General features: G+C 41.6%; 1 protein-coding gene across 1 annotated transcript in view; it reads left to right on the top strand.

Annotated features, from left to right (window-relative positions):
• Positions 1–7807, top strand: part of DUSP22 (dual specificity phosphatase 22) — a 42771-nt gene extending 34964 nt beyond the window's left edge. Inside the window, exons 6-7 of the mRNA XM_021544772.3 lie at positions 931–1102; positions 3990–7807. Of these exons, the coding sequence (XP_021400447.1) occupies positions 931–1102; positions 3990–4175 (358 nt within the window). The 3' untranslated portion in view covers positions 4176–7807. The remainder of the gene's footprint in view (positions 1–930; positions 1103–3989) is intronic.
• The last annotated feature ends 10413 nt before the right edge of the window (positions 7808–18220 follow it).

Raw genomic sequence — 18220 nt, 5'->3', positions numbered from 1 at the left:
GCTCTCTGCTATTGGTTGTGGTCTTTGTGCTGTGTCCAAAAGACATACCTGAGTCTATATTTGGTATCAGAGTAATCTCATTGGAACACTGGACTTGTACACAGACCCTGAGTATAAATCCTCACTTTGCTATTGACTCGTGACAGGGCTGTGCATGAGCCATTTGGTCAGTCTTGGTGTACAGAAAACAGGAATAAGTAGTCTGAATACTGAGTTTTAAAAAACATATATTTAAATTTGTGAAGTATTCAGAAACATAAAATGGTGAAAGAGACTGGTAACTCTTTATTTTTACTGTGGTAAATATAACTCTAACACATTCTTTATACTCTGAATAGAAATAACTCTGAGTTTGTCCAGTGTTGTCCAACCAGGCATCATGAATGATTCTTACTCTATCCCAGCTTTTCATCTGGGGAAAATGGAGTCCTGAGAGTTTTAGCTGCACAATGCAGTGGATAGCAGAAAGAGGAACTCAAACAACCAGACATATGTACCTCTTATTGGTTCATTTAAAGTTCATTTTGGCCCCATGAAATTGCAGCCTTTGTTCATGATGGAGAGGAAACAGTCTTATTTCACTGCTCAGATCTTTATAAACAGAAGAAAGAAAGGGTGACTTACTTCTGCCTTTTGAAAACCCAAATCTAACTTAGAATGTGTGCACTGTCCCCTGCTTTTGTGACTACTTAATACTTTTTTCTTCCTTTTCAGCCACATATGAGTTACCACTCAAAACCCACTTTCTTAATCATGTAATTTTCTTCTGCTGCATTTGAAAAAGTAGCAATAAAACTATTTAACTCAAATATTATAATATTTCTTCCCCATGGCAAGCAGCACAGCAGTGATGTTGAGATGTAATGCTTTTAGCTGTGACAGGTGAAGCACAGCACTGCTTCAGTGTATTGCACCCTCTTCTCCATGCAGCCTTGCAGGTGTGTCCAGGAGTGTCACACTGGTGGTTGCCTACATCATGACCATCACAGACTTTGGCTGGGAAGATGCACTGTCAGTTGTCCGTGCAGCAAGGTCCTGTGCCAATCCAAACATGGGCTTCCAGAGACAGCTGCAGGAATTCGAAAAACATGATGTTGATCAGGTAAATGAACTACAAAAAAGAGCTGTGAAATACAACTCCCAAGTCAGATCATGGGCTACTTCTCATTATTTTGTGGTCTGTGTGGTTTATCTGACTCCCTGTTTTTGCTTTGAGGGAATTCCCATTTGAGGGAATGGCTTCTTAGCCCAGCCAGTTCCATGAAGGAGACGGATAGATCTGAAGGTGTCAGGGGATGCTGGGTGGGAGAAGGGATGAAGGACAGCATCTAAACACCTCCTGCCTAGCTGTGCTGTCAATCTAGTAGTTGCTTCATGTGAGCTAAGACACAGTTCAAGATTAACATCTTTAGGGGGATAAAAGGTAAAAGGTGCATTCTCAGAACACAGGTAAAAGGCCAACCTATAACTACCAGTTCCATAAAAGTAGTGGGTTTCCCCCAACACATTCATTTGGACTAGTAAGCAGGAAAGAAATCATCATCACAAATCTTTCATATCCAAGAGTTAAACTAAGTCCTCATTATGGTTTGTCCATAACCCAAGTCCTCCCACCTTCTGTGGCTAGGAGTTAATATACTTTTTGATGTTTAGGGCAGCCTCAGATCTGAGCCTTTATTTTCTTATTAGCCTTTGAAGATTTTGTAGCACTGGGAGAATCAACAAAAGAGTTGGACTGACAAAGGAGTTTCATAAAACAAAAACTAGTTTCTTACTCCAAAAAAACCCCATCCTAAGCAGAAGACCTGCTCCCTGTGGGTGATTGGTGACTTCCACTTACATTACCAACCTACTGTGGCTGTCCCTTCCATTTTCCATTGCTCAGCATGTTGTTGTTGTTGTTGTGTGGGCTTTTGTGCCTATTGTGCTTATTGAAAATAACAACAACAGCGGTGAACCAAAGTCGGAAAGCAAAATACACGAGACAAAGAATGTTGTTTTTTTTTATCCCATCCCTGTCATTCTGCTGCAGAAAGCTCAGAGTTTAGAAATTACCATTAGTTTTGCATGATGCAGTTAGCAACTGTAAATATTTGCGTTCTTTTTTAATATTTAACTGAATGTTTCCTGGATCATTTGGAACTGGTGTAAATGGTAGAATAACTGATTTTTAAGAGACAAAAGTCAGAGAGGGACTTTCCAGACTTGTCTCCTTCCTCCCTTACAGTCATTTCTACTCTAATTGGTTTAGTCTAACAGCAATGACAATTAAGGCTGTATGCAAATAGCCTGATAAAGACAGTAACGTCTCTGTTTTTTCATTCACCATGGACTGTGCATTCTGTCTTTATTCACTGAGGGGGAGGCAGTAGGTTGCAAAAAGAAGTATCCACCTGTATTCACTGGCTGGGCTGTAGTTTCTTACTGTCTCTTAAGAGCAACCACATCCTCAGCAGGTGTCTGTTTACACACCTGATTTTAGTGGAATGGTGCCATCTGCCAAGGGCGTGAACTTTTTTCAGATTTCAGCAGCATTTGGTGATTTGCTGTTCCACTAAAGGGTGGTGGTATCCTGTGGTTCTCTGGAATGTTGTCCTCTAGATCTTGGTCTTGTAGAATGAGGTTTAGTCACTAAGGTCACAACATAGTTTGCACCTGTTGCAAGCTTCCACATGGTAGCCTGAGGCTTCAGATTTGCCTGAGGACTTCTTTAAGGAATAGGAGGAAGCATCTATGTTGAGATCTTGTCTCCCAATATCCTAATAAATTATCTTTATGTATCAAGCTATTTCATGAGCCCCAAACAGAACAAAGCTATGAAGGTTAAGGTTTGTAAATTTAGTATTATCCCCACTGGGACACAACAGTTTACTGTTTACTGTGTTTACTAGCTGCTTTTGCAGGTAAGTTCGACAAAATTGTCAGGAATTGGACAGTTCCTCAGCTGGAATTGTTCTCAGCTGGACTCAAATTCTCCAACAGGCAAAGAAGTGTCAAAGTTGAGTGGATAGAAGAAGTGAATATGTGAAATTTCCACTCTTTCCTATGAGGCAGTTATCTGTTGGCAGGTCCAAATCAAAGAAAAGGAGCTGGGGATTTATACAATATGCACTTATGGAGCTTGTTGGCATACAGGTATCTTGTGGTAAAAAACTGCAGGTTTAAAATGAGATTTCATGACAAAGAATTAATTTGTGTTATGAAACACAAAGATGCTGCCTCAGCCTCTGAAATCACCTGAGCTGAAAATTGCTGCAAACTGAGGAAATGGCCAGGGAAAAGGTCCCAATATTATTGTCCTGCCATTGGTTGATTCTTTTCTCATCATTTATGTCTGGTTGCTCTCAAAGCAGGGTACAGAGCTAGACTGACCATCAGCTGGGCCTGGTACCTATGTTACCATGTACCATATTCAGTCATTCATATCAGTAACATATGGCGCCCAATTCTATAGCTTATAAAACTCATTGAATATTTCTTCCTAGAAGACACCTATTTGGATATCCACACCACATTTTTTACTACTGGTGTTTGTGGGCTCAGGATCAAAAACCTGTAAAAGTGGTTCACTTTCTGATCTTCAACCCTCTTACAGCCTTTTGTGACTTGGGCAAGTTGGCTGACCATATTGGCTTCTATGCTAATTCCTCTTATTGTTTATGTATACAGCAAGACCAGGGAGATTTTAAGTCTAGGATGTCCTATCCCAGCAGGTGTTCCTTACTGTGTATTACTCCAGTCAGGCAAGCTGTTCCACAGATGTGTCATTTCAGAAGATACAAGGGGTCTCAGTGATTTTAAATATGTGATTTAAAATCTCAGCTGTGCATTCTGTGGTGCTGTTGAAGGACATGCAATATTTGCAATGCTTTTCTTTAAACTGTATATGATCCTAAAGGTTATTGAAATTCTGTAGGACAGGAAGAAGAATTACTTCTCCATCCATTTCATGTTTAATCATTTTGTATATATCTTTTCAATTTCTCCAGTTCAGGCAGTGGCTGAAAGAAGAATATGGGGAAAACTCTTCTCAGGATCTGCAAGAAGCCAAAAATCTTCTGAGCAAATACAAAGAGCAGGCAGAGTTGCATCAGACTACTGGAGGAAGGCAGTGGAATAACAACTTCTCATCTGTGCCATCACTCTCATACAGCAACTACACAACAGAGACCTAGTTGCAAGAGGTTGATGTTTTTTTTTCTTTCTACTTTTGCAAAACATCTTGCCATGTTTTTCATCCCATCTTCAAGACTTTCAGCAGTGAACCATGCAAACTGTTGATTTATAGAAATCTTCTTGATGACATTATGTATGTGTGTGTATGAGTGCGTTTCACACAAGTTGGTAATTTGGGCAGGATCAAGCTCTGTTTATGCCCAGGGACAGGATCCAGTTACTGTGGCTGAGGCAGTTTGACAGCCACAGCTATGTCCCCTTCTGCCCACATTGCCTGGCATTTGCTGTGAGGTTAGCTCAACTCCTCTTGTCGTAGTCTAGCAAAGGGCTTGGAGAGATGAGGTCTGGTGATTCAAGCTGTGGCAGTTTGGCATCTCTGCACTCGTAGTGGGGCAAAGGTGTTAACTGCACCTGAAGAAGGGAACTCAAGTCTGTGTCTCTGCTGCTCCTGTTCACAGTCCATTGGCAGGTAATACTGTGGAGGTGGGCATGAGCTGGAGTGCAGGCTGAAAGCTGGAGCAGGTGAGACAGGGGCCCAAGTACCTTTCCCCAGCAGTGGCATCTAGGAGAGAAGTGGGACAGACAGCTCTGAGTAATAACACCTTCAACCGCCACAGCTGTCTGTGCTTCAGTGCCCGTGAGACTGAGCTGTCGGCAGAGCTGCCACAGACCAAGAGTGCCCAGGCTGTTACCACAGCTCAGCTGATGTGCAGTGATTTACGCCGTGGTCCCTTGACTTTGCATCTGGTCTCCCAACATAAGCTTTTCTGGAGCATAGTTGATCATGTCTCCAGAGCCACTGAGCTCCATTCCCCACGGAACACGTGCCTCTTCAGCACACACCCCTGCGCACACCATAACACGTCTCCAAAGAGTGGGCTCGGTGTGAGTGCGAGCACCTGTTTCTTTGCTTGTGCTGTGGTTTGCTCTTTGACTTCAGCTACCTCAAAAATGCTGTTCTTGTCATTGTGGTTGTAAATGCAACCTTGAAAATTGCCTTGTGTAATCTTAATCTAACACTGAGTGAAGTAAGTGGGTGCGTGTGTGTGCGAGAGTGCGTGTGCACGTATATTTCAAAATGTCTGTATATGAGGAGTTTATTGTTTTCTTTTAAAATTGCCCATATTTCTCACTGGTTTAAAGATTGAGTTGTTGGAATTCAACTTTCCTGCCATTTAAACACCACTATCTATTTTGCTGTGATCAGATTTATGGGAATGCATTTGTACAATATGTTTTAAACTAGGCTGAAACTAGGGGCCATAATCTGCTCTTGTAATGTTGTGTGTTTCTGGAATGGAACCATTGCCTGAGTCAAGTGGCTTGAAAAAGTGTAACTTCAAACATGTCAGTAGGGATGCTGGGCAGTGTATTGATTTCTGATGGTGTAATATGGGGTGGCCCTGATGCCAAGATCATGATTTATTGTCTTTGACTTGGAGGATGGAAGGCCCACTTTTCTTGAAGATTCTAGAAAATAAAAAGTACCACCCAAACAGGCAAGATAGAAAACTAAAACCAAACCCTTCATTTGTTCAAGTGTGGTGTATATCATGCTAAAAGCTGAGCACTGAGTGAGAAGCCATCAGCATACTAAGTAGTATCCAAATTGTGTCTCTTTCAATTCCTTTGGTACTCTGGCCTCCCATTCCTTCACAAGATTCCTCTACATGTGATTTCCTGCTTGCAGGTGGCAGTGAATTCTTTGGATTGGGAACAAGGCTTTTAGGCCAAGTAAACTCTGGCTGTTAAATATCTGTTGTTAAGTATCTTAAAAAAATATGTTATGGCTTGTGAAATACAGGTCCTGCATATCAATAATTGCCTAAAAGGAAAAAAGGAAATGGGGTGGAACTGACCTCTCCATTTCATCTGAGATCAAGCCTGCATCAGGGTTCTCATTGCACTAAGTGCTTGAAGTGTACTGAGCATGATGAGAGCAGGATAATATTGTCTTTGTTGCAGTAAGGGATGTTGCTGGATTTGGGACAAGTGCTGGAAGTGACTTTGTTTTCAAGCTTGCAGCTAAATGAACCACTGCCTCTTTGTTATATCCAGCAGTTGCTCTGTGATTGCTTGGTAAGAGAGGTATTTAGCTGTTTCTGAAGATGTTGATCTGCAAATAATAGTCTGGTTAACAATTCCAGCCCAGCAGTGTCCACATTGGCAGTCCCTTCTGTGCTCTGAGGGTAGATGTAATAATTGGAAAATGTTTTCCTCGGTAACAGGGTCTGACACACGTTCAGGATGCGGGTCCATTTGTTCAAATCTCTACTCATAATAGGATACGTAGGGCAGCATCAGCCCGCCCCCAGAGGGCAGCTTTGTCAGAAGTATTCTGCCTATGGTCTTGCAGGTATCCAGCCAGTCCTTCCTGCAGCTGGCTGCCAACACTGTGTGTCCTATAACACTCCTGTCCTTTCAGTAGTAATGCTGTGGGTGCTGGTAAGTTGCCAGTTCTTTTACTGTTCTGACACATACAAGGCAGAATAGGAGATATCTGTTAATTTTCATGTGTCCAAGATTAACCTGCATTGTTTTTTTTTAAATTGTTTGGTTATGTCCAAAGAGTCAGTCCCCTGAACAGGATTTTTTTTTGAACTGAGTTTGGCTTTAGGGCCATATAGCCAACATCAGTGTGCATTATGCTGCAGCTCCAAAGCAGATACTGGGTAAGCTGGGAAGACAGAGGGAATGCCACATTGTCAGTGAGTGGAAGTGCTTCTCTCTTTTTGAAAGGCAGAAGGGGTATTTTCTGCAGTGTCTGCCTTCAACATCTTCTGTAGTGGTCAGTGTGTACTACATACTGCAAGTAAGAGCAGTATAAGAGCAACAGCAGTCTAAGACCACTTGAATCTGGTTTGTCCATGTAGAGAGCAGAATGATGGTTTATTCCCTAATTACCACAGGTCCAGAAGAGAGAGCTACAGTTCTCACCTTTAGCCTTTTAGAGAGGGAGAGGAGCTAACACAGACTGAGAAGGTGACATGATTTGTCTTCCAACCAGCCTTTCAGTGGCAATTTGTAGAACTTTCCAGCTATCTGGAGGTATGACTAGACTCAATTCACCTCTTAGTAGTTGGCCTTTGTAATGTAGATGATGCATTCAGTTATTTTGTTTCTGTACTTCAAAACACGGTCCTCATTTTGATGTTCACTGGAAAATGTATAAAGTTTATAACACCTTATTGGATATCCAGATTTCAAATGTATAATCAAATTTTTTTGGGGCTAAACTTGATATCCATGTGTGATTATAAGCAAATGTCTAGTGTTTTAGAATGTAGGAAATGGATAAATGCATTAATAGTATTTATTACTCAGTTTTTTAACCTGGAAAAAGTTGCTTCCTTACATTTTGTGGTTGAATGGGAAGATATGGCAAATCATATCTGTTTTTTAAAAGGGATAATAACTTTGGTTGCTATAATGGCTACCACCTATAAAGATGTCAGTGAAAAATTATAGCAATTATTCCACTAGTTTAAAAAGTCTAAATCTGGTAAGCTTCTTGATTCTCTGTCTTCCTCTTCTTGGGCATCTTAGCGAAGCCTTGATTACTTTTTCCAAATGTTTGTATTTAATACGTTCTACAATTTTTTTATAAATAAAATTAAATGTTAACACCTGATCTGTTTTTGTGTTTCTTGAAATCATCGACAGTGTCCAGAAGGCTTCTACTCACTGTTTGTATCTCTGCAGGTACAGTAAGAGTACAAGGCTAACTCATTTTGGTGTTTTGATTACTTTTTTCTCCTGCACACAGGCTTCTTGAAACTATCTCTCTTTTCACCAACTACTTCCAGGTGACTTCAAGAATCTTCAGCACAAGCACCTCTTGATAGTCTCCCAAGAGGTTCGTGCATGTTGCTGTCTTATTGATTGTTGCTGGCCCATCTTTGCAATGGGGTATGTGGTGAAGCCAGTGTTTTTTATTATTTTGAAATACCTTATTTTCCATAGCACACTGATTTAGGGCTTAATCAGCTGTAAAACTTACCTGGTTTTCAGGCTGGCAGTGTTCAAGGCTCTCAGAGGAAGCTGATGTAAGTGGCAGATGATTCTCAGGGGAAAACATTTAGAGACTTTTAGTGTAAGGGAGGAAATGCCCCGTTCAAATTCCCACAGATAACTCACTGAATTTCTGGTTTGACACTACCCCTGCTAAGAGAGTATTTCTGACAGTTGGGCAATTGGGAAAAAAAATCCAAACCTAAACCAAAAAATCCACCAACCTGAGAGTATAAAGTCAGATCACAGCCATATTGCATGGCCACTTCAATCATTGCTGAGGGCTGATCTGTTTTTGCAGTGGGACTCCCTTGTCATGAAGGCAGAATTAGATGCTCAGGCACAATGAGTTCTGAGTCTTCTCTTTTTTCTCTCCTTCCTCTCCCAGAACTTGTTATTTTATATACTGTTGGGAATATGTGGATGGTGATTCCTAAGGAATCTTGGGCATGCAGCTAATCAGTAATATACTTCACTGAATAAAGTAGATGTGTCTGTAGATAGCTCTGAAAGTGACAGATGCACCTTGTTCAAATACATTTCATAATACATAATACATAATTCATCTTCAGTGTAAATTGGATGGCTCAGATTTTACTAATATATGTTTCAGTCCTCTTCATGTCTTTCTGTGACGAGATTTTAAATTCAATACAGCCTGCTATGTGACACTTGAATTGGTAGTGTGATTACCTTCTTTCTCCCATCTGTTATCCATAGCAGTGTCTTAAATATATGTGCTACAACATCAATGAGACAGAAAACATGCTTAAAGTATAATCCCTTCTGATCTAGGGAAACCTCATAAGTTTTTTCTAAAACTTCTTCTCTGCCTAAAGGAAAACAGCAGTTTCCAAATGAAAAATGCTTTACTACTTAATCTTCTTTTTGACCACTTAGTACTTTTCAAGGGTAATTTTTAACCAAATCACATGCAAAAATTGTGCTGGAACCATGGTGCTGCATTGCTGTTCCTGACCGTGTTCATTCCCTCGAGTGTTACATAGAACTGTTGTGAGTTCTGGAAAGTGGCAGTTTTGATCTAATTCCTGGAGTCCTGTCCTACCATGCAGTTGGCTGAGGCAAGTAGAGGGCAAACCTGCATGTCCTTAGATGTGTTTATAACCTGAAAGGGGTTTTGGCTTTGCCAGCAAATTATGGGAGTCCTTCCACCTCCTCAAGAAGATTGTATTGACAGAGGGAAAATTACAATGACCTGTAGAAAATATTAGCATGAGCAAGATGATGTTGCACTACGCAGTGTTTATGTAGATACCTCTGGAGACACAAGGCATGTGACAGAAACAGCTAATTTCATACTTTGTTCCCAGCAGAGCTTTAAATGTGGGTCTTGTTTTCCATGTGGTCCAACTCCTGTGCTTAACTATTCCACTGATACATTTAGCTGTTCTGTCCAATATTATTATTCTGCCCTCAGCCAAGGAACAAACTCTTCTTTATATATTTGAATGTGTGCTTAGCTCTAGTGAATTATGCCAACTGTGGTTTACCAAAACTGAGTAGCTTGTAAGTAGCTACAGGTCCCTTCTTGTAGCCACTACAGGTAACTTCCTCTAGTTTTCCATGTAGTTTCTAGTGTAAATATTAGGAGTGGGCATTAATGAAGTGTGAGCAAGAGGTGTCCTTTTGCCATTGAGCTCAGTCCTGAGACTGAGCTGTTGTAGGAAACTTGGTTCTGCTCATGTGAGCCAAACACATCTGTAGTGAACTGGGACTAAAATTCACTTGCAAGCAGCCTCAAAAAGTGGGATTTTCAGCCAGACCTGAGCCCAGTTTCCATTTTAGATGAGACAATTATGAATGTGCAGGTTTGTATCCTCCATTATTTATCGAACTATGAACAGAGAGATCACAACCAAGACATTGAAGCTACTTGAAGTGTGAAGTGTTCTTAGGTTGTTTGCTTGATAGGTCATTATTCATACAGGCATTGGCAATGCAGTGTTAGACCTGGGAGGAGACATTTACAAATGCAGCCTTTGAAACCTTGAGTTTGTGATTCTCCTTTTTCCCTTCTTTCTCTGGGAGCAAGTGAATTTTTATTTAATTTGTCAGTGGATAATACAGCGAATGGGATTTTTGTTGTGATTTATTGCAATTCGTCTCCTCCTTTCATCCTTTTACCTTTGTTTTCTGTATGTGGGTTTGTTTGGGTTTTTGTTGGGGTTTTTTGTTTGTTTGTTTTTGTTTTGTTTTGTTTTTTTAATAACTGGTATTTAGCCCAGACTTCTTGAGTCAGGTAAGTGTCAGTGTGTGGCTTGCAAACAATTTGTCTCCTGTAAGTATGTATTTATATTAATAAATACTCTTGTTATAAGGCTGCTGATTTACTTAATTGTATTAACAAGTACACTTTGGCTGTCCCTGTATCTTCCCTGTTATGGTTGGGGTGGTTTTCTCCAAAGCTTGATGTGCCTTTTGTTGGATGTTGTCATTTTCTGTGGCCTTCTGGCTCTTGTACAGCACTGGATACTTTGGATAAGTAACTCTGATCTGTGACAGAGTTGAGCCTGTCATTGAAAATGTGCAAAAGGGATATTTTATTTCTGATTTGTATGCCAAAAAGCAATATTCATTGGTGGACCAGCATCCTGTGCAGGCTACTACTGATTGCTAACATTTTACTTGATCCTCTCCCTTATATTTTCAGGCAAGATGGGACTTTGTTGAAAGTTTCTAAGTAGGGAAAACTGTTCAGTGTTTAGAGGAAGTATATGTTGAATTACAGCTGTGTATATGCATACTCACTCTATTTTTCCAAGGATTGCATTTTGGAAGTCTTTACAAGTTAAGTCTGCAACATGTGACTTTCCCAGCAAAACAGCTTATGAAATCTCTCAGTGTCTCAAAAGAAGGAAAGAAAAGAGAAAAACAAACAAAAAAGAGAAAAAAAAAATATATTTGCACATATTTTTTGGAGGCCATGCAAGTGTACCTCTGTTATTTCTCAGCTGGGTAAGGCTGTATTAAATCAACCATCAGTAATAAGTCTGGAGGATGAATGGGAAAAGGGATAACCACCAACGGGTATGAATGTAATACAGTAATTCATTGGAAACACACTCTAGACTCTGCTGTCACTGAAAGAGTCTTAAATACCTTACAATATTTTCTTTTCTTATAGAGTTGACCTTCATTTCCCTGGGTTGGTCACCATACATTGATGTTTCCCTTGGGAGAGCTCACATATTTCTAGTTGGGCTTCTCTCACTTAGAATTATACCTCCCTGATAATGCACAAATTGCATAAATGGCATAGAAAGGGTGGCAAGAGCACCAGTGTTGCAGTAAGACAGACCATGAGTTTTCATAATCCTTTTTAAAACAAAGGACTTGTGGTTTTGACTTACCAAGAAGGCATACTGAGTCTGTCACCTTTGTCCAATCCATAAAATCCTGGACTGAGCAGCATTTGGGATTCTGTTACTAAATCTCCCACCATTTGCTGTGTGATTATGCAAGTTGTTTCAGTCTGGTTTACTTCATTTTCCCAGTAAAATGGGGAAGCAGCTACAACTTTCCCTGGTACAACTTTGATATGCCTCTGATGAAGAGCACTGCATCAATGTTGGTTCTGTATTGTCAAATGAAGTATCTGCCCTCCATCTCAGGGGTATTAAAATATGTTTGTAACAGAGAGATCCTGAAGCAGGGCAAGGAGCTGTGGGGCTGTTAACCCCTTCATCCCACCTGCATATGAAGGTGCACAGGATGGTGGTTGGATGTAGATGGGAGAAAATTTGAGATCTTATTCCCTCAGGAAACGTTTGCTGTATTTCCACATAAACAATAAAGTGCATCTGTCATAGTTGCTATATGAGAAAAAAGCGAAGTGAAGAGAAAGAGGACCAGAGCAATTCTGGTTGTGACTTTCCTAGGTGAAATTAATCCCTCTGGTGCATCGGTTGGACATAAAAGCACAGGTAAAAATTAAATGATTGGGATATGTAATGTGCTTGTGATTTCAAGAATGATGGGGAGAGCAGCAGGTGGTGGGCAAAGGAGGAATAGCACATGGCAAAAAATTAAAGCATTGGAATAGGTAAGGGTATAAGGGTAACGTGGTTAGACTCCTGAGGCATGTCCTGATACCTTCCATTTACTCCAGGAAAATGTCTGCAAGCTAAAAAAAAAAAAAAAAAAAAAAAGGATTCTCCACAGTACTTTGGATATATGGCTGTGGTGATAGAAAAAAGTGTCCTGATTTTCTTGTTCTGGAAAAAATGTGCATATGGTGAATGCATCAAATAAAGACTGTGCTGGCAGATGAGAACTGGAGGAAGAACAAAATCAGTGTCTCCCTGGCCAAGCTGCTGCTACTACTTTTGGACTGCTTCATGGAAGACATGAATTTGATTCATTTCCAAAGACAGCTTGGAAACTCCAGGCAGCAGAGGAAGGGACTCCCCATTGACTTAGCTGTTTTTCTCTGCATGCATTGCACTCTGTGAAATACCATCAGTGCCACCTCTCAGGTAATTTCTGAGGGAAGGTCAGTGTGTGGGGACTCAGACTGAGTGGTAATGGAGCCTCAGTGGCTTGAAACATATTGAATTTCATGCAGGAAACTTGCAGTACCTGCTGTGGGCACCTCAGTAAAAAAAGAAAACCTTACATTTCCAGCTGGAGTAGATCAAACTGTGTACTGGAGAAGCCCCTGTCTCTCTACTGATGGCCAAAGTCTCCTTGTCCTCTCCAGGGCTGCCTTGAGCACTAAGCTGGGTAATTAGGATCCTATTGGTCCCTCCAGGCTTTTCTCCCTTCATTCAAGACTGAATGGAGGTGGTTGCTGGACTCTGTGCTGATCACTTATTCAAGAAAGCTGGACAGTTTAATCAATTTTTAATTGGAAGCATATATATTAGGGTGGTTGGAAACTAATAGATCATTTACCTAGCTGAAAATAACTGTGGAAATAGCAGAGGTAAGAGTAGGTATAGCATGGTTTGGCGAGTGCTCTGAGAGCGATTTGCCAGCTCTGATGGGAAACAATAAAGGGGAGGAAGAAACAGTAATCGGTGAATCAATCCACACAGTTCATTTAAAAAGACCTCCTTTTTTGTGGCTTTGGTTACAAGAATGCTTTGTGGGCTGTAGAAGAAAGGCATTAGTAGCTGTTTTAAACCAGCCATATTCTAATTTAATATTTCATGAAGTACTGTGAACCTCTGAGCAAGAGAATTTCCACCTATGTGCTTGTTGGGGGAGGGAGGGCAGATGGGCAGTGGATATTTTAAACAAGAGGTTGCAATTAAAGGAAGAAGGAGCTTTCTGTAAACAGTGCTAGGCTGCAGCTGGGTACTTTTATTGAGAAGGCCTGGAATGACACACTAGCGGCCCCATTTCAATAGATGATGCCTGAAGGAAATACTCGACAATGGTGTTGTGAGAAATGGCCACGTTCTCCTGGGAGATGGTAATAAATAGGGTCATGTCTCCATCACCTAGAGTGAGACCTGCACGGTGTTGCCAGCTGGTTCTGTGCTGTGACATGGCACACCCTGGCTTCCCAGAGGGCTGATGAGCTGGGACAGGCCCGTGCCATGGATTACTGGGGAACTGCATGAGCCATACCCCAGGGAGCTGGGAGCTGATTGTGCACTGGTTCAGTCTGGGAGAGGATTAGCCTGACCACCTGCAGGGAAAGCTTTAAACATTTGAGTGCAACCCTAAGATAAGCCTTTAATGCACATTTTCAGAAGTCAACGATGCTTTTGGCAATTTTGCTTTTTGGCCATCCTTCAAAGGAGGGTGATCAATACTTGTGGTCTGTCAGATGTTGCAGCTTTATGGAGCAGCAGCTTCACATTTCAGGGAGGACTTTAGCCAGGCCCTGCAGGTACACAGTCATTCCTGGAGCAGAGTCATAGCAGTCACGAAGAGGAAGACCTCTGCTATGATATATCTTCCCTTCAACCTGTCAGTTATAACTAGATGTGGGAAGAGATTATGAAGATCCCCTCTAGAGAGGCATAATTTATTTATTTAGACAAGACTACTGAGTATATCCCAAAGTTAAGATTTCAAAAGATCTTCCAGCAAGGTGGTGTATCCTGACACCTGATAGCAGGAACAATGAACAAGAGAGTAGTTTGAATTATGCAGGTATCTGCTGCAATCATCTTTAAACATAACACATAGCATTTAGTAGAAAACTTGTAGTCATTGTAGGACTTTGGGCTGTCATCAGATTTCTTTTTCCTAAAGTCTTCTAGAGCTTTGCATCAGTGACTCTCAGTTTCTGTCACTGTTGGTGTGTTGGGCAGCCATGGTGCACACTTGTTAAGCCCCTGGAGGTGAACAGTCATAACAGATAGGCTGATCATAAGGGCGTTTATAGTGCTCTAGCTTAGAGAAGGTAAAGAGAGAAGCATAATGACATTTTTAGATGAAAGCCAAGTCAAGCTTTGATTTTTGGTCTGTTGGTTTCCTGCTGCTTTATCACAAGGGAAAATCTCTACAAGCATTTTGTGCAAGATGGAGGAAAAATTGGAGGAACTTTCAGGAATCGTGTAAGTTTCCTGAGAAAGATACAGTGAGGTAGAGTTAAGGTTTTGTTCTGGAATTACTTAGAGGGCAGAAAAGATGGCTAATATAGTGTGCAATCAGAAAGATGAAAGGAAAAGGACACTTGGAGAATTACATTGCTGTGTCTCAGTGCACCAAAAAGCCCCCCAGAACCCAATAATGGAAACATGACCAAACTGATGGTTCTAGTCCAGAGTGAATACACAAACTAGCTGCCAGTGACCTGCACTTGACAGGCCAATGGTTAGAGCACCATTCCAGTATTGTGGAGCAGGAATATGAGGAAGGAGTACAAATGCATTGGTAGAGAAAACTGAGCCAAATGCTGCTCAATGCCTCATAAGTGATCTGAATGATGAGATCAAGGATACCCTGATGAAATTTGGTGATGATACCAAACTGAGAGGGGAAGTGGACACTTTGGAAGGGAGAGCCACTCTCCTGGATAGATTGAAAGAACAAATGAACAAGAACCTTATGAAGGACAAGTGTAATATCTTATATCTTGGAAAACATAATGCAGGACTCTATCACAGATTGGGATCTACCCAGTCCCAGGGCTGGTCCTGGTGGACAAACAGCTTGAGAAAAGAAAGCTCAGAGAGAACTTTATCACCATGTCCCAGTATTTATAAGGTGGCTACAAAGGAGATGGAGACCCCTTTTAAGAGGGGTCGTGTGGAAAAGATGAGGGGTAACAGGTATAGGTTACTCTTGGGAGATTAGTCACAAGATTATTAATCACAAGAGGGAAATGCTTCCCAATGAGAAGAATCAAGCATTGGAATAATCTCTCCAGGCAAGTGGTGGATTTCCCAACATTGGATGCTTTCAAGAATCAGCTGGACAGGGTGCTGGGCCATCTTGTCTAGACCATGGTTTTGCAAGAAAGGTTGGACCAGATGAGACTTGAGGTCCCTTCCAGACTGGTACTCTGTGATTCCATGGTAAGGTTTAGTTAGGACTTGCACACTTAGGCTACATGCTGGCTTCTGATGTTCTGAGCAGGTCCACTCAGTACTGATATTTTATATTTTAAATTCCTGCCCATGCAGAGAGGTGAAAGGAACCAACAACCTCTTCTCCCTTAATCTCTGAGGAGCTTCATGAAAGTGCACCCAGCTGAACAGTTTTTTTCAGTTCTGCAGGTATAAGATCAGACCCTTTGCTTGTGCTCTTTAGTTGGCACCAACAGCTATCCTCACCCCAAGGCATTGGAGGCATCTGTGACCTTCTGTGAATGGCCTCTGTGCTCTGGAAATGTGAGTTAGTATTTTGAAGTGTAAATTTATAGGCTGAGAGTTGCTAAAAGGATCCTATTTGATCTCTGGCAAGTGTCAAAATTATGAGAACTTGATTCCAGGGGACCTTTGAAGGAAGAGGAAAGAATTGGTCCCAGGCAGAGCCCTTTTAATATGGATTTCCAAATGAGCCTTGGGCAGCAGTAATTATGTTCTTGAGTTCCCTGTCAAACACTTTTTTTTCCCTAATGAGGACCGTCTGTCCTGCTGCTTCTCCAACATTATATGATATGTTCCTCATTTGCCTTATGAAAAATAAACACCAATCTTGGAGCCTTCCCAGAATCTACATGACAGGACTTTAGCTGACTGCCTGATGTGGAAGCACACACCTATCCCAGACATGGGATCATTGGACTACCTAGGCACTGGTCTCTGTCATACATTGCACATAAAATGGGTATCAGTCTAGGCTGGAGTTTAGATGGATTGGGAACAACATCACTGAAGCTGTGTCCTGGGACTGCTGTCAGTCATATGGTGCTGTCAGTGCTGTTGTGACTTGGAAGTAACTGTGGCAGTAAAGTCCTTGCCCCAGAGATGCCTCAGAAACCCAATACATCTGCCATTTTTTGTGGGGCATTTACTGTTACTCAAGAAGCTTTACTGTGTCAGCAGGGAATTTTGTTTGCATCCCCTTAAATGCTGCTGTCTGTCCTTTTAAAAAAGTATTTTAAAAAGTCATTGCCTTGCAGCTGTGGAGGGAAACCTCATAATTCACAGCTAGTGGGGCAGTGTAGCAGCAGGCAGCCCCTTGCATTGGCAGGACTGGGACTGTCTGTCCCTGTGCAACAGGCAGCTCCTGCCCTGGACACTTTGTTCCCAGTCAACAAGGAGGGGGAACCCCTCCCCAGTTCAGGGACAGCAGCATTTGACTTTTGGTGCTTTGAGTAGCAGTTTAAGGCCACCAAATGATAATTTCTTTCCTTTAAAAAAAAAAATTCCCCTTTCTCAAGGCAGCCAGCTGGAGTACCAGTGTGGGGGAAAGGCTCAAATAGCAATAAAGAAATGTAACAGGGTTTGCCTTACATAGAGATGCAATGGGATTTCACCTCACTTCTTGTATCACCAATAAATTCTCCCATCTGCATGGACTAAATGAAAGAAAAGGGTTAGAAAAACCTTTAAAACAATGTAGCACATTTGACAAGCCTTGTATCCTGAACAGCAAGAGCAGGGGAGCACTGCAAGCGGATTATGAAGGTCTTTGTAAGGCTGGTAGGTCTGAATATCCAGAGGTGAACTGCCCACAATGGCCTGAGGTGCTGCAATAAAACCAGTGGCAAGGTATTCATACCATCTTGCTGGGACCAGTAGCCCATGATGCCTTCCCACTCGGTCACAGCCAAAATTGCATTTGCTATAAACAAGCATAACAGACAGCTGGGTTTTTTAAGGGCCAGTGTATTTATTGACCCAATCCACAGCAAAAGGAAAAAAAAAGAATTATGTAACAAAATGAGTAATGCTGAGTGGGTGAGGGAATTTCTTGGTGTTTTCTAGCATGCAGCTACCTTCAGCAGAAGTGTGTGTGGCTAAGCTTTCATCACTGACAATGTGAAAAAAAATATTTTGCTTCAAAAGGGAAGCATTCCCCCATGCTAGTAAGTCACCCTTCAGAGCATCCTTCCTGTTCATGCTAACCATGAGTAGCCATGCATGCAAAGATCTCTTCTTTTTCACCACTGAAGAAGAGCAACCTGGTACAAAAGTCAATGAAAGTGGCCATCCAGGCAGCATCAGCTGTCAACAGTCACTGCAGCTGTTCAGTCCTCAGAAGGCATCGTGGGCCTGCATCAACTGCCAGGCAAAATTAGGAGAATATTCAGAATTTTCCTGAGTTAGAGTGAAATAATACCACGCAGGAAATGTGTCTAATAAGGGGAGTATTTCCCATGTCACTGTAAGGAAAGCAGCAGCTCACTGCCATTGAGAACTTCCCCCTCTACCTTTGCAAATGTGCCCTTGGTGGTCCCGGATGCTGTTCCCCTGATCAGACAGTTGTGGATACAGCCTTACACTTGCCATGGCCCTTCCTTTTCCAGTGATGCCAAGAGCTGCTGTGATCTGCGGTGGAGAAAGGTGGGAGGAGATGTAATAGTGTATCATTACTTTAATTTCATGTATTCATTGTTCCTGGAGGCATTTCCAAAAGCATCCAAGTCTCTTTTTCTGAAGTGCCC

Source organism: Lonchura striata, chromosome 2 (assembly GCF_050655825.1).
Source record: "Lonchura striata isolate lonStrDom1 chromosome 2, ASM5065582v1, whole genome shotgun sequence".
In the NCBI taxonomy this organism is placed as follows: domain Eukaryota; kingdom Metazoa; phylum Chordata; class Aves; order Passeriformes; family Estrildidae; genus Lonchura; species Lonchura striata.
The sequence above is the reverse complement of the archived record's forward strand: the minus strand, read 5'-3'. Positions and strand labels throughout refer to the sequence as shown.